General features: G+C 33.4%; 1 protein-coding gene across 3 annotated transcripts in view; it reads right to left on the reverse strand.

Moving 5' to 3' along the window:
* LOC108368939 (uncharacterized) overlaps positions 1–17344 on the reverse strand; it is a 57012-nt gene that overhangs the window by 24784 nt on the left and 14884 nt on the right. For all 3 annotated transcript variants that reach the window (XM_017623907.1, XM_017623906.1, XM_017623905.1), the window contains one exon: positions 7998–10619. In XM_017623907.1, the coding sequence (XP_017479396.1) occupies positions 7998–10619 (2622 nt within the window). The remainder of the gene's footprint in view (positions 1–7997; positions 10620–17344) is intronic.

The raw sequence follows: 17344 nt of genomic DNA on the forward strand, positions 1-17344 counted from the left end.
AAATCTACTTTAAACAGAGAACATTTTACGGACCTGTACCACACGGTCCTCTAAAAACCAACCACAATAACGGTTTAGACCGACGCAAAATGGAAAACCACTGAAATTTTTAAACTATATTTTACCAGTTTGGAAAAAGAAGCGAAAGAGGTTGGTCCTGCGGTGAATGAAAATACTCCTCGCGTATTGAGACACACGTTACGGTTGGCAGTTATAAATTTGAAGTAATAAATGACGTTTGAGAGGCATAAAAACTACCAACAATGCCTGGAGATCTCTCTACAAATCTCTCATAATGCCCGCCCTTTTATATGGCGCGGAAACATGGACGATGTCGAACAAAGATGAGAAGGCTTGGAGGGCTTTCGAGAGCACTATTCTACTCAATATTTATGGCCCTGTTCACATGGCCGACGAGAACCGAAGAAGATCGCAAGTGAATAGTGAAATTAAAAAAAAAAATAGTTGTTATTTGAAAAGAATTTTCCTTAAGTAGAATACAAAGGAATCAGTGGCCGGAGCACTTTTGTCTCAGGAGGAAGAACATGCTGCAGCTCACAGTTGCATTAATATACAAAGGAGATTGCTAGTAGTTCTGATCCATTTAGCTTGTGAAAAATTTCCGCGTAAGCAAAGACGCATTTAAAAGCGTTTTAATAACACTGGTTTACAGCAAAAATGTTCTCTGGATGCCACTATTCAATTCCTATTTAGAATTGCGCGATGATTCCGAAAATCGAGTTAATTTTTTTTTCTATGGATACATTTTCGAGATATCTGAAATTTACCGTTATTCAGCTTAAAGCAGAAAATGGTTCCTTTAAATGACGTATATCTTACGAACCAATTTAAAAATCTTAATATAAAATACGGCAAACAAATGAAATTCTCCATCACTTTCCGTTAGGGCTTATAGTTTTTGACAAATTAATTAATCATTCCAGCTTTTCTTTTTAAATGAAAAAATTAAAAAAAAAATCAAACTTTAAAGAAGAAAAATTTAGAAAATAACAGGTTCTGCTGCCAAATTTTTGCATTTGTACTAAAGCCTGTTCTGTTAAGGCCTGTATGCAGCTTTCAAGAAAAGCAAAAACTCCATATAAAATGACGTACAAGAAATGACTAAGAAATACGAGCAGTAAATATGTGTTACTCGGGTGCTCGTATTTCATAAAAAAAAATCTTTGCGCATTTTCATTTGACCACTCATATTTCGTATTTATCCATCGATTTTCTTCATCAGTAACTTGATTTTTTTTTTTTTTTTTTGTAACAGAACAGGCTTTAGTACAAATGCAAACATTTGGCACAGAACCTGTTATTTTTTTAATTTTTTTTCTTTAAACTTTGACTTTTTTTCACTCTTTCATTAAAAAATAACAAAGCCTGGAATTATTAATTAATTTGCCAGAAACTATCGGTCCTATCGGAAAATGATGTATGAACGGTTTATGGAGAAATTCATTGGCTTTCATTTACGCGTATTTTATATTAAGATTTTTAAATTGGTTCGTAAGATATACTACGTGACTTGAAAGGCAACCAATTTTTGCTTTAAGCAGAATAACGGTAATTGCAAATATCTCAAAAATGTATCCATAGAAAAAAAAAAAATTAACTCGATTCTCGGAATCACCGAGCAATTATTATTTTATTGATATTTTAAAACAATTTCTTTCGCTCCGACCATCGTACAGTTCCATAAGTAAAGTAACTCTTCTTACCGTTTTTTCTGGCAGGCTGTTGGTGTATTTTGAATAAATTGTAATAGAAATGGAAGAAATTGTAAAAGATAAGAACAAATGAAAAAAAGGTGATACTCAGCTGTAGGCATTTTTCGGCAATCAGCTGATAGTGTTTTTACTTAGGAAACTGTATTATGGCTCCGACACTAGTTGCTCTTCGTACAAAATTTCCGACAAATACATAAAAATGACAGCTACGTCGGATGCAGGCCTACCAACATTACGAATTACGAAGATGGCCTCCGAATTTCGAAATCACGATACGATAACGACGGATTTCGTCCAATTTTACGATTCGTAGCAAAATCGAATCTACGACGGATTACAGCTAGGGTGCATATTTTCATAGCCTTATTTCCTGTTGATTTTTGAGAATTTCGTTTCCTTCCACATACAAAATTTTCTAACATTATTTATATGATAGGAAATGCGTAATACTGACGATCGAATTAACGAGTTAAACATGTTAAATGGGCTTGAACCAGTTAAATGAACGAAACGTGTTCGTAAACAACGTAAACAAGTTAAATCCCATGCAATTGTTGTTGAAAAATTTAACCAGTTAAATTATTTAACTCGTTTGAAAACCAGTTGAGCGCAGAGATGTATCAGAAAGCTTTCTGTCTCGTCCAATCAGAAAGAGCCAAACGCTTTCATTTGACATGTCAAAGCTCAAAAAATGTACATATATACATACACTGCCGGAAAAAGTATTGGCACAGCAAATTTTTCACAATATATGCAAGAATTTTCATTCTAATATTTTTCCACTAATTTTTTATAAAAATATGGTTCATTCTGCATAAACAAAAAAAAAAAACAAAAATATAATTCCTAAACTTTGTGCAAAACTCGCGAAAATTCAGCAAATTTCATGAAAATTTTCAACTTTTTAATCAGATTTTTTAGAATTTTTTTAAATTTCGAGTATGCAAATTTGTAGCCCAATCAATTTTATAAACAATAAAGTGCAAGTTTTAAGTAGCTAGGAATTACCGTTGATTTTTGGCAATTTTTTTCACGCAGTTTCTTCCATACAAAAATTTTTTTTCGAAAATATTTTGTATGGAAAAAATGCAAAACACCTTCAACAGAAAAAAGATTCTCAAAAATCAACGCGATTTTGGACTAACTCCGAACTTGCATTTTTTTTACTAGAATTTAATGGGCTGCAAAACTGAATACTCGAAAGTATTCTAAAATATCTGATTAAAAAGTAGACAATTTTGATAAAAATTGTCTGAATTTTCGCGAGTTTTGCACAAGGTTTAGGAATTATATTTTTATGTTTTTTGTTCTTGAATGAACCATATTTTCGATACAAAATTTGGCGGAAAAATATTAGAATAAAAATTGTTGCATATATTGTGAAAAATTTGCTGCGCCAAACTTCGTTCCGGCAGTGTATATTCTCAAAAATATTTAAAACTAAAAATTATCAAGATGGTATGCAAGACTGCAAGCCAAAAAAGAGGCCAAGGCGAGAACTAGTTATTTCCCATCAGGCCTCATCGTACGCAGAGATGAATAGTGCATACGAACTAAACGTTTTGCAGTCTCTAAGTAAACCGTATGCGTTAATACGGTCATGAAGCAGACATTCGTGGAAAACAAATCTAAACCAAAAATTTGAATTTGAATATTTTTGTTTTTTTAATTTCTATTTGTAATCAAACAACTGTCAAAATTAATTCCAAGCTCTTTTTCATTTAACAAGTTGAATGGGACCTATTTGAACTTAATATAACAATTAGTCTGTTCGAAAAGCTGATAACTTATTGTAAATTATCACAAATTATCAGCTTTTTGGCGTTCGCGTGCGCAAAAAAACTTGCAACTGACTGTATCAAAGTCATATGTGCAATGTATGAAAATAATGAAATTTGTTTTGATGATTCTTAAGTTTAAAATAACTTATTAGAACTGCAAATGTTTCGGAATAAAGCAAATACTTGTTTACTTATGTTTGCTTAGCAAGTCTATTGCTTTAGACAAACTTTTAATTTATGATCGTTTTCGTGCTTTTGTATATACAGTATTGGTCAATACAATAGCACCTCCAATTCAAAGTGATTTTGTTTGCTACTCATGTACATATGTATATTTATTTATTTTTAGGAATTTTCAATAAAATACAGTTCATGATCTAACTAAACCCAGTACAGTGGAGGTCAAAAATGGGTGAATGGTATTTTGTTTTTAATATTTACAATGTTTTTCAAGCTAACATTTTTAATATTTTTTATAAAAATATGAGTCATGCTTTAACAAAACTATATAAATCACACTTTCAAACTCTATACAGAGCTTAGCTGCTAAAAACTTGCACTTATTTTACTAGAATTTAATAAATTTCTAAAAATTCTGGTTAAAAACCTCGAAATTTAGATAAAAATATGTGGAACTTTCTTATAAAGTTTAAAAGTTGATTTATACAGTTTTTGTTAAAGCATTAACACATTTTGATAAAAATATATTAAAAATTTTTAGCTTTATAAACATTGTAAATATTAAAAATGACAACATTCATCCATTTTTGATCGCCACTGTAAAACCAAGTTTAAAACTTTGTAGAAAACTGCAAAAAAATTCAACATATTTTTACCCAAATTTCAAACTCTTTTCTCAGAAGTGCACAGATTTATAGCCCATTCAATTTTAGTCTAATAATCTGCTAGTTTCAAGTGGCTAAAAACTACCGTTGATTTTTTATAATTTTTTTCATATCGAGAAAGATTGCCTGAAATTCATTCGTTGTGTGAACAGTCAAAAAGGTGTGTGACTCCTCATGCAACTGCTTTCTGATATTTCTAATTTTGACAGGCTTTTCGAAATATATTCCATTGCCACGTCTGACACGCTCTTAAGTGTTATAGCGGCGCCTTTAAGTTATATGAGCCCTGTTTGCGATTATTTAGAAAGACAAAATTTATCGATTTTTTTTTTGCAAATATGTATGTAGGTTATGAAAACAAGTTACAACGTGATATAAAATCATAGAGTTTGAATATGTACCGTTACGGTGAAAAGTCAAAGTGAATTTTATCGTTTGCTCTGTTTACTATGAGTACAGAACTTCACTGTGAATAGTAGTTTTAAAAAAAGTGTCCCGAAATTTACTACAATTGAATACTTAAAAACCAACTTTTTTCCCTCATCAAAATAAAGTACATTCTACCATTACGCAACTGCGCTGCCCAGCCCACCAGCCCAGCGTGGCTCGTCTTGTGGGGTCTTTTTTGAAACTCTTGCTTTCTCAAGGTTTTATAAGAGTTAAAAGCATATCAGTTAGATGAAAAGGACACTTACTACTAAAAGGGTCTATAGCCTTACTATAAGAAAACATTTCAACCGAGTTTGCCTTAACGAAATCGCTGTATGGGTGCACCATTTCGAAATCATTTCAATTCGTCGTTCATCTCGTTGCAAATTGCTTATAAAATTTTAATTTTTCCACTTTGAGTTATCATAATTTTTGAAATTCAGGCTTCTGGATTGAAAGATTTCCTTCAGCAAATTTTTGCAAAAACTAGATTTGAAACACAAGTTTAGTCGAGGAATATAACTAATTTCAAAACTTACCGAAAATCTCCCAGCATCACGATTTTTGCACTGAACCTATTACGGTGAAATTCCGATTAAAAAGTTTGAAATTTTAATGACAATTTTTTGAACTTTGTCGAACTTTTTATAAATCTTGTACAAAGTTTAAAACTTTGTGTTATGGGCTTTTCGTAGAAGCATATATAGCACTATACGTTCTTAAAAAAAAAAATAAATTAAAAGCAATAAATAAAAATAGATGTTAAAAACTTGTAAAAAAATCGCTTTTAATTATCGGCCAAGCACTGTATGTATGTAGGTACATCATTCCTTTAAAAATAATAAAAAAATAACAAAAGCTATTGCTAATGTAGTTGATTTTTTGGAAATTCAACTGGCTTCAACAGGAAGTTGCTGAAAAATCGAGTTGATTTTTGGCAATTTTTTCTCGCCTTTTCTTCCATACAAAGTATTTTCGATTTTTATTTCTTTTTTTTTGTATGGAAAAAGTGCGTAATACCGTCAGAAAATAAATCATCAAAAAATCAACGCGATTTTTTAGGAATCCCAAACTTGCATTTTATTATAATACAATGGGCTAAACAACTCAACTACATATTAAAAAAAAAAATCTGATTAAAAAGTTGAAAATTAGATGCGATTTTGCAGAATTTTTATAATTTTTGTACAATTGTGAAATATGAATTTATACGGGTTTTGTTAAATAATGAGCTACACTTTTATAAAAAAAAAAAATAAAGTATTAAATGAACAAAAGAAAAATATTAAAAATTGTTAAAATTTCCCGACCCTATTAATTTTTCCACGGATTTTTCTTAAATCTGCAGTTAACCATTTGGTGGAAATCGGCATTTATATTCAGTTTTTTTCAAACATTCCTCAAAGAAGTCGCATTACTTTGTTTTTAAATACCTAGATTACACAACATAATAACTATCGTAAGCGCCAATACTTTGATCAATTACCTATTATAATGTTTACAGAAAGTATCGTAAGCGCGATGATACCTTTAAATATTAAGATATGAAAAAAATAAATAGGCCTATCAGAAAGCTAACAGTTAAAAAAAAATATTGTTGTCCATTTATATCCAAATAAAGCATTACACTGTTTGAGGAAGGAGTGAAAAAAACTTTCTACTGTAAAGTTTGCCTTTGGTCGCTTACGATAAAATCGGAAATAGGGCTCTATATGTAATGAAAAAATGCATATGGGATGTAGGGATATCAAACGCATTCCTTTTTTAACCACGCGGAATTATATGAAAACTTTGAGAAAAGTATCTTATTAAAGTTTTAACAGACGGCAGCGTTGATCCGGATTAACTCGGACTTAATCCGGATCAACTGCAATTTATTCCCCAGTTGATCCGGATTAACGCTGCCGTCTGTTTATGCTTTTATTATTCAGGATAAGTAACACTAACTCGGATTACTACAAAGTCATTTTATTATGAAAATAACCATTCCGGTTTTCGGACTATAGAGTTGTCGGCTTATCGATTTTTGACTGAACACAAAAGGGCCGGAATAAAATACAACAAATCACGAAAGTTTCGAAAAGTAGCGAAAATTTCACGAAAAAAAAGACTCGAAACCTTCGAAATATCATAAATAAATCATTTCATTTTTAAAATACAACAAATCACGAAAGTTTCAAAAAGTTGCGAAAATTTCACGAAAAAAAGACTCGAAACCTTCGAAATATCATAAATAATCATTTCATTTTTAAAAATGCCTGAAAAGTAATGATTCCGAAAAGCTTCAAAAAATACCGAAACAAACATTTTTTATCAATACATAAGCAATGAAAGTAAAATATTACTTAAATATGTAAGTAAATACATATTTCCGTCAGGGTAGGAGTATGATGTATTGTGGAACGATTTACCGTATTCCTTGTCAAATTTCTAAAGCGAAAAATTATACTTAAGATGGTACAACGCCGAAACCGGTTCGTCTCCATACCAAATTTGACAAAGGATGACGGGAAATCGTTCACAATACATCGTATAATACATATGTTAAAATTTATAAGTAATAATACATTTTTTTGTTCATAATAATAAATAAAATATTTTAAACCATATGTCATGCTCTGCAAATATAGCATTCTGCTTGTACCTCTCTATTAAAAGTGTCGTAAGTGCCGTTTTCTTGTATGTCATAAACTTTTAAATGGCTAATAATATTTTAGGTCTGAAAAATAAAGAATATTTTTAGTCATTAAAAAGCTTATGACATTCAAAAATACGACACTTCCACGCCCTGTAAATATCCTATTTATTAAATCTTTCACTCTGTCACCGAAGACTTAAATAACTATGCAAAGTAGATAAATAGTAAACACATCCAGTCTTATTATTTGTATTCAATTAAATAGTGAATTAAAGCACTTGGAAAATAATTTGTATTTAAGTGGCTGTATAGTTTCTTTTGGTAAAATTATCAAAACAAAAAAACCAAAAATTTTCCTCAGTAATAATCACACTTTAAATGTTTCGCATTTATCTTGAAAGCGATAACGCTTCCAGCAGCACTTATAAAAATAGTCTATCAACCAGCAGCGAATCGATGTCGCTTATTGCTAATAGCGTTTTTCTACACTTTTTGCCATTTTCGAAAAATTGCATTGCCATTGTATTTATCAAAAATAGTTAACATTTTATTGTTTTCTTCCAATTCATACCTTAGCTGCTTCGCTATCCTGCTGAGTTTGCGCTTGCATTTCTGTAGATTTTGCAACTTCCTGCGATTCGGCAGAGTATACTGAGAAGTTCGGACAATTCGAATCGTCATCATCATTTCCATAATCGTTATTTAGCTGTTGGAATATGGGAGTGCCCCAAGGCATTGGTACACCTGGCGGTGGCGCCGGTGGTGGTGGAACAGTCATAATTGGTCGGATAGATTGCATTGGCGAGTGCATGGACAGTGATGGTGGCGGGCCACTCATCCCCATTGTTTGTGGTGGAGGTCCCGCCATAGGTAGCGGTCCCATAATGGGCGGTGGACCCGACATATGTGGTGGACCTGCCATTGGTGGTGGACCCGACATAGGCGGGGGTCCGGCCATTGGCGGAGGCCCGGACATTTGCGGTGGGCCAGACATTGGCGGAGGGCCAGACATTTGCGGTGGCCCAGACATTGGTGGTGGTCCTGACATACCCATTGGTCCACCAGGCATTAGCGGTGCTGGACCCACGACTGGTTGTCCACCCATTACCGGCGGTGGCAAATCGCCGAAAAGTGGATTCTCATTTGACGCATTCTGCTGTTGAGGTGGCTGATTATGTTGTTGTTGTTGTTGTTGTTGTCTCTCGTCATCGTTACGATTCATGAAGGGCAACGAGTTGCGTTGGTTGTTGTTATTGCGTTGATTGAAGCGCATTGTGAAGGGCGAAAAGTTTGGATTCGGATTGTTGTTGCTGTTGTTAAAATTTTGATTGCTGAAGTTGAAATTGCCGCGACCAGCCAAGCTGTTGTTCGAATTGCCGCCTCCATCACCACCAGTTGAATGTCTGTACTGGCCACCACCGCCTCCACCCCCACCGCGATAATTATTTTGGTTGTTGTTGTAGCGATTGTTATAGTTTCCCCCACCACTACCGCCGCCGCCACCACCGCTGAAGCTCTGATTACCACCACCTCGTGAATAAATCGGCGCCTGCGTAACCCCATCAAGGGGGTTGATGGGTGTGTTAGGCTGTTCAGTTGCGCCGTCAGTTCGCAAGGTCGATGTTTGGCGCGTATTTGAATCGGCATTGACGCTCACATTGCTGCTGTCAGCGCTCTTGGTGCCAGTTGGTAGCTGCAAAGTGCCATCAGAATTAATACGCACATTCTCCATGTGTCTGGCAGCGTTATGCCAGCGGTCTTGCATGTCCATTATGCTTGAAAGCAAATCGCCACCAGCAGGCGCATCCGCTTGCGCTGATAAATCGGGAATCACATTTTGTCTATTATTGCCTTGCAGCCTACCCAAAAGTAAACCTTTGCGTGCTCTTTGTGAGCCAAAATTGGATATACGTATGGATGTTTGCACAGCAGTGCCATGCCCGCTTTCCAGCTGTATTTCATGTTCAATGCCACCGTTATCACTATCCGAAAAGTATTCCAAGTCATTGGCGCCACCGAATAGCGAAAGTCCTGCCGACGCGCCGGACAAGTGCGAAGTGTAGGTGGGATCTTTCTTGACGCCCATTTGCTCTGCCAAACGTTTGCTAGCTGTCATGCGTTCACCGGTGCTGGTACGAAGCGCATTACGCGCTGATGCCCTACGCTTGCGCCGACGCCTTTTCATGATTTTCTTAGTGGTTTTAATGGCAAATTTCTCATCGAAGTTATTCAGATCATACTCGACAACATATGTACGCCTGCGCGTATGCCGGCGGCGACGGCGTCTACCGCGCTTACGGCGGGTGCTGGCTGCTCTGGTGGTGCGCGTGGTTGTTGTCGTAGTGGTGGTGGTTGTGCTACTTCTCGGCCTGCCACGAGCGCGACTTACGCCCGCGCTTGTTGTCGTGGTTGTGGTTGTTTCGATTCGGGCTGCCCTGCTGCGTGTTGTGCGCAAGACGGCTGCGCGTATGCGTTCATTTTGACGAGTGCGCAATATGCGAGGCTGCTGTAGTTCCGTGACGCGGAGAGCTGCTTGCGGTATACCCATGTCGCGTATGTCTTCGTAGAGCAAATTTAAATCTTCGGAAACATTGTCACTTTCAGCTGATGGGTCAAAGCAGTTGTCGCAATACCATGAACCCTCTGGTATCTGAGTCAGGCGTGGTTCTAGACAATCCATATGGTAGCCTTGATTGCACTCGTCACACAACAGCATAACATCTTCGCGATCTGGGCTATTGCAAATTTCACAGTGAGTTATATCATCCTCAGCAGCGCCCCCTTCGTCTTCGAATACTAATTCTTTATTAATTTTATTTGGATCTACGTTAACCTCGCGCACGATTCTACGATTTTCATGATTTTCCCGCACGATAATCCGTTCAAATTCGATACGATCAATTGGACATGTCTGCACATTCTTGGACCAAGCCTCAATGCAGCTGGCGCAGAAAATGTGTGCGCATGTTGCTGGCGAACCGATTTCTTGTTGTCGAAAAGTGAGGAGACAAATCGGACATTTCTCGAGCAATTCATTGCTGCTGCTGTCCGAGTTGAAACCAGCCTCGGTGGCTTCTTTCTGTTTGTTGCTTTCTTTGTCCGCTGCCTCATCATGCGAAATTATTTGCTCATCTTCTGAAGTAATGATTTTCTTTGATGATTTGCTTACGCGCGTTTTTGCCGAACGATCGATCTGTAAAATAAAAGGTATAAAAAGCTATTAAATTACGCTAAGAAATTAATTATTGATAAAAATCAAATAGATCGCTCATTACTGTAATCTTAAGTTCTTGCATAGAAGATATAATATAAACAAATCTTAGGAGAAAGTTGGTAGTAATACCCCGCACCGAATTGGGAGAGTATTGATTATTTATTTAAAAATATACTTTTTAATAATCCTTTTTCGGGTAAATAAAACCTCAGAGAATGAAAGTTATTAAAAAAAAAGTTATTAGAAAATATACAGAATGGCTTAGTTGATAGTTAATCAACCACAGGTTGTGTATACTTCCCTAAACAATTGAATAGGCACATTATTTTTCTTCAATAACCGGAAAAGATCAGGGCTGAAAACAGCTCCAAAAATCGATGCGTTTATTGGTATGTTTTTGCGGTAATAGCATACCAATTCTCAAGAATTTTTGGCGAGTGATGCTGGAGTAACAGTCCTTGGCCAGATATAAATCTGGATTATTCATGTGTATCGCTGTACAGCGGTTCGATTCGTTGCATTTGACAATTTTTTATAAATACTTGTTCTATGTTTAATAAGACATTTCTGAAGTTAAGTTTAACTAGTGATTTAATATTAAATATAGCAAATATTATATACATAGGCTTTGTTATTGAGATCAAATTCAAATATAAATAGTATGTTGTGTAATATTTATGAAAACTTTCGTTAATCACAAAAGTTAAACTGATGCCAGATAAAACTTTGCGGCTTTGTGTGACATTTATTACTTTGCCAGCAAAACGCAAGATGCAAAAGGTATGCCACAATTAACACCAAGGAAACAATTTTGCACTGCGTTTTTACTTGCTGTAGATTTTATATATGTAGGTATTTAGTTTTAAAAAGCAATTTTTAAGCANGATTTAATATTAAATATAGCAAATATTATATACATAGGCTTTGTTATTGAGATCAAATTCAAATATAAATAGTATGTTGTGTAATATTTATGAAAACTTTGTTAATCACAAAAGTTAAACTGATGCCAGATAAAACTTTGCGGCTTTGTGTGACATTTATTACTTTGCCAGCAAAACGCAAGATGCAAAAGGTATGCCACAATTAACACCAAGGAAACAATTTTGCACAGCGTTTTTACTTGCTGTAGATTTTATATATGTATGTAGGTATTTAGTTTTAAAAAGCAATTTTTAAGCAAAAAAAACCGACTGTTGGAGAGTTAAAATGTACTACAGAAATGTTACAACAGGAAATTTTAGCAGGAGGCCACTGTAGCTGAGTGGCTAAAGGTGCGTACTACCAAAGAACGTAGATAACAAGAAGGGACAACTCGTTATAATTGTAGCGAAAGTGCGCAACAGGGGGGTGCCTTCTCTTTTGCCCCAGTGCGTTTTTGATTGGATGAAAAGACAAGGCACGCCCCTATTGCGCACTTTCGCCACAATTGTAACGAGTTGTCCCTTCTTGTTATCTAGGTTCATTGGTACTACCACTCCTTAGGACCTGGCCGATAAACATCTAAACTAGAAAAAGATTTTTCTAACAGCGGCCACCCCTCGGCAGCCAATGGCAAACTTCCGAGTGTATTTCGGCCTCAAAAAAGCTTCCCATAAAACACCAAACACTTAGCAAAAGTGTAAGCGCCAAATATTTATTTATGTATTTGATTAAATTAGATTTTCAAAATAAAGACTTTTTTTTCGAAAATTTACTTTCCTAATGAAGTTTTCCGATTTAATTTTCAAATCTAAATTTTACAAAATGTTAAAGAGACTTGCTTTGAAAATAGTGAAATGAAAACGTAAATATTTTTCTATAATTGAATTTTTTACCAAAAAGAGGAAACTTCTACTCTCTGTAAAAAACGTACGATAAAGTGGTGGATCCTCTCGTTTCCATAACCCTAAGGCTTCCGCAAATCAAGTTTTGCATTGCTGTCGACCAAATTCACAATATAGATAATAATCAATATTAAAAACAACGTCGAAAGAAAATCGATAAATAACCGATGAAAATATCGATAAAATATCGATGACAAATTCAATAGCATAATCGAGAATAAAATTGGTAGCAAAATCGATTAGAAAATCGACAAAAAATATCGATAACAAAATCGAGAAATAATCGATAACCAAATCGATAAAAAAACCGATAAAAATATCCATTATTATATCTATAAGTCCCGAGAATCCCGAAAATCTCTAAAATCCCAAAGTAGTTCCCAGATTGATTGACTTACCTTTATTTTAATCTTCCTCTATCTTCATTTTTACTTTTATCGGTATCCTCATCCTCATCTTTTTCCTTATACTTATCTTTGTTTTTACTTTTATGTTTTTTCATTTTCTTCATCTAGATATTCCCCTTCACCTTTGCCCATATATAAGCAAAGTGCCTTTATCTTTACGCATCTTTGTTTTTGTTTATATTTTTATTTTTACCTTTGCCTTTATCCTTTTCTTTATCTATTTACGTACTCACTTTTACTTTCATTCCTGAATTGGTCTTTTTCTAAGTGTTATTCTTTAACCTTCTATTATCANATTTTTACTTTTATCGGTATCCTCATCCTCATCTTTTTCCTTATACTTATCTTTGTTTTTACTTTTATGTTTTTACATTTTCTTCATCTAGATATTCCCCTTCACCTTTGCCCATATATAAGCAAAGTGCCTTTATCTTTACGCATCTTTGTTTTTGTTTATATTTTCATTTTTACCTTTGCCTTTATCCTTTTCTTTATCTATGTACGTGCTCACTTTTACTTTCATTCCTGAATTGGTCTTTTTCTAAGTGTTATTCTTTAACCTTTTATTAGCTTTTGTTAAATTAATATGATATGTACATTCAAGAAGCACTTGCTTTCGTCCCAACCATTTCCGTTGCATGGCATTGGGCGCGTTCATAAGACATATGTAGCTGTTTAACTCATCTGCTACGAAACTGCTGGCAACTGTTGAACCCAATAAATACATACGTCTTAGAAACGGCTTAATGAATATGCTGCCAAATGAACAGCTGATAAATGTAAACAATAAATAGAGATAGTTGCGCCGATAGTATTTAGAATTAAACGCTGAGCTTGCGCCGTATTGAAAAAATCGTTCAATGTTATAATGAATTAAAAATGTGTAAAATTATGTAGCAAACATCGTAAAAAACTTATAATTAGAAACGTAGTATTATTATAAAATATTTTAGTTATTTTAACACATCAGTAATATAAAATAGAAAATATTTGTTTGAAACTGTCACCTAACAAAGCGGCGTTAAATTTAATACAAGCGGCGTAAGTTTTTTTCGATCAGCTGTTTAGGCTAAGCCCAACACCGTTAAGTTCGGATAGCGTAAAAATTTTCCGCTGGAAAAAATGGCGGAAAGTTGCCAACTGTTAAGCTGAGCGGAATTACTCAACTGTGCGTTTCCAAGACAAATAGCCATCGGTTAGGCAACAGCTACGTCTTATGATCGCGCCCATTTAGTTATCCATCTTGATGTTTGTACCGCAAATATTTTTTGTAGTTTCTAACTATATTAACCATGTAAACCTAGTTAACTTTCTTAATTTTGTATGAAAAATCGGTTTATTTACGAGGTTTACGTAGGTACGAGGCATATACTCGTTTTCACGTATACCCACATTGTAATTGAGAATTCTTAAAAATAAGTAAATTAACATAACAGGCAAACAATATCATTTTGAAGTTGGTTACAAATGATATGTCCGATACTGTACATACCCATGCGGTCAGCTGATTAATTTTAGTGAAATTTTTTTGTTCAGAATTTTTAGAAAAATTTTAGTATGCAGTATTGTAGAAAATTAAAATTTAGTAGGTTAAAGTGCAAATTTCAAGACGCTATAAAATCGCGTTAATTTTTAATATTTTTTTGTTGACGATGCTAGGCATTTTCTTCCATACAAAAGTAATTGTAGAGCATATAGATTATTAAAAATCAACACGATTTTCTAGCGTCATGAAATTTGCACTTTAACCTACTAAAATTTAATGGTTTTTTTTTAAGATTTTTAATAAAAAGTTTAAAATTTTTGGGTGTAATTGTTAAAGTTTGTTGAGTTTTTATAATTTTTGTACGAAGTTTTAAATGCACATTTATGTTGTGCTGGTTATGTAATGTGCCAGACTTTTATAAAGAAAATATAAACATTAAACAAACAAAAGGGAAATACCAAAAACCGGTCAAAATGTAATTGATTTAATCAGCTGATCATAAGTGTACATATAGCTGCGGTCAAAATAATAGCAGCAAAATTCAAAATGATGCAGTTGGCTACTTATATCTATTTATTTATTGTTAACGATTTTCATTTAAAATATGGACGCCAAATATCAGACACCACATAAATATAAATAAAAGTTTCACAACTTGCACAAGTTCACTAAAACTAATTAAAGTGCAAGTTTCAAGTCGCTAAAAATTACCCTTGATTTTTTTAGAATTTTCTTTTGTCGAGGGGGTCGCGTGTTTTCTTCCATATAAAAGTAAGTTTTGTTCATGGGTTACTAAAATAGAATGGGCTATATATAAACTGCATACTCGAAATCTTTCAGCAGCTGTCAAAATAAACGGAGTAAAATTCAAAATGATGTTGTTTGCAACTCGGGTTTATTTATTCATTTTTAATAATTTTCATTTAAAATATAGTTCGATCTATAACAGAAACCACAGAAATAAAAATTTCCTCAAAATCTCAAACTTTTTATTTAGAATTTTTAGAAATTTTTGGAGTCAGCAGTTTTTTAGCCCAGTCAGTAAAAACTACCGTTAATTTGTTAGAATTTTTTTTGGCGAGGGTGTTGCTCCGTTTCTTCCATATAACAATAGATTTTGTTCATACATACGTTACATGGAAGAAAATTCTGAACATCCTCGATAAAAAAAATCTAAAAAATCAACGGTAATGTTTAGACTTAAAATTTGCACTTTATTGTACTAAAATTGAAAAACCTACAAAACTGCATACCCGAAAAATTTCAAAAAATTCTAAATAAAAGGCTTGAAATTTTAATTTTTTTTTTGTAAGTTTGATTATTTTTTGTGAACTTTGTGCAATTTTTATTTCGTTGTTTTCTGTTATAAATAAAACTATATTTTAAATGAAAATTATTAAAAATGAACAAATAAACAAGAGTTGCCAAACAATATTCTTTTGAATTCTACTACTATTATTTTGACCGCTGTTGTACATAAAGAATCGGTTAATACAATAGCACCCCCTTTCAAAATGATATTGTCTGCCACTCTTGTTTATTTATTTATTCCTTAAATTCCAATTAAAATACAGTTCATTCTCTAACAATGCCGATATAAACCCAAGATTAAAACTTTGTAGAAAACTACAAAAAAATTCAACAAATTTTCACTCAAATTTCTAACTATTTCTCACAAGTTAGATTTTTTTTTGAGTACACAGTTTTATAGCCCATTCAATTTTAGTATAATAATGTGTAAGTTTCAAGTGGTTAAAAATTACTGTTGATTTTTTAGATTTCTTGTTGTCGCATTTGCTTCCATATAACTGTGTATAAAAAAAAAAAAAAATCTAGCACTTCTGAGAAAAAAAAAATTGAAATTTGGGTGAAATTTTGTTGAATTTTTTTGTAGTGGGTTTATATGTTATATGGGCTTTGATAGAGAATGAACTGTATTTTAATCGAAAATTGTTAAAATTAAATAAATAAACATGAGTGGCAAACAATATCACTTTGAAATGGGGGTACTATTGTATTGACCGATACTGTACATATGGACAAAATCTACTAAGATGAATTTTCATACAATTTGTATGAATGTACAAATATTACCTGTGTTTTTGTCCATCAAAGTAAAGCGAAAATTGTACCAACCATTGCACTGTGGGTAATTTAATCCGTTTATGTGGCCAAGTCTTTTTTTACTTACTTTTGTAAGTTTTCGTCCTTGGTATGTATTTGGTAAAGAATACTTCAAACCAAATAACGGTGTCTTTTGTTTTTATAAAAAAACTAACGACAACTGCTTAGCAGATGGTCAAAGTATTTTCAAAAAACCATATCTAAGTTAATAATTATCTAAAAGTTAGTAAAAATATAGAAAACGAAGGGAAAGTACTGGTTTTTTGTAGACATTTTATTATTGTAGTGAAAAATACATCGTCGTTTAAACCACAAAACCGCGTATCCACAAAATGCAAAACCGCGTATGTTAGGTCGCATAAATTATTTTCTAGAGTAAAAACACTTATATTTCAAAATGGTTCTCTTTTTTATAAAGCAATCGCATTTCTGGCTGCTATATTTCAGAACGAATGGATAAGGATTGAGTCAAGAGCTTGTGTGAGCGAATCCAATTTTCGGCAGCAAATGTCAGTTACGCGGTTTTGTAGAATGATGATACCCCGTTTTGTACTTTAAATGACGACATACTTTTGACATAAACTTTAATAATATTTGAATAACATTTTGAAATATTGGCCGTATGCGACCGCGGTTAGACTATTAAAAACGTGTAAATGAAAAATTTTGAAAATGGTAGGTATTCTTGAAAATGTCAGTATTAAACTATTTACCATTTGGAGGGGAGGAAAGAAAAGGCTGTTTATAATATTGTTGCTGCAAAGGCTGCTCCTTTGAACTTTTCAACAGAAAAAGTGGGAAATTCAGAGCTTTCAGGTTTTCAATTGAAATTAATATAATACTACAATGTTTTTTTTTTTT

Source organism: Rhagoletis zephyria, unplaced genomic scaffold, assembly GCF_001687245.7.
Source record: "Rhagoletis zephyria isolate East Lansing unplaced genomic scaffold, Rhagoletis_zephyria_1.1 Rzeph_scaffold_03407, whole genome shotgun sequence".
NCBI classification, from domain to species: domain Eukaryota; kingdom Metazoa; phylum Arthropoda; class Insecta; order Diptera; family Tephritidae; genus Rhagoletis; species Rhagoletis zephyria.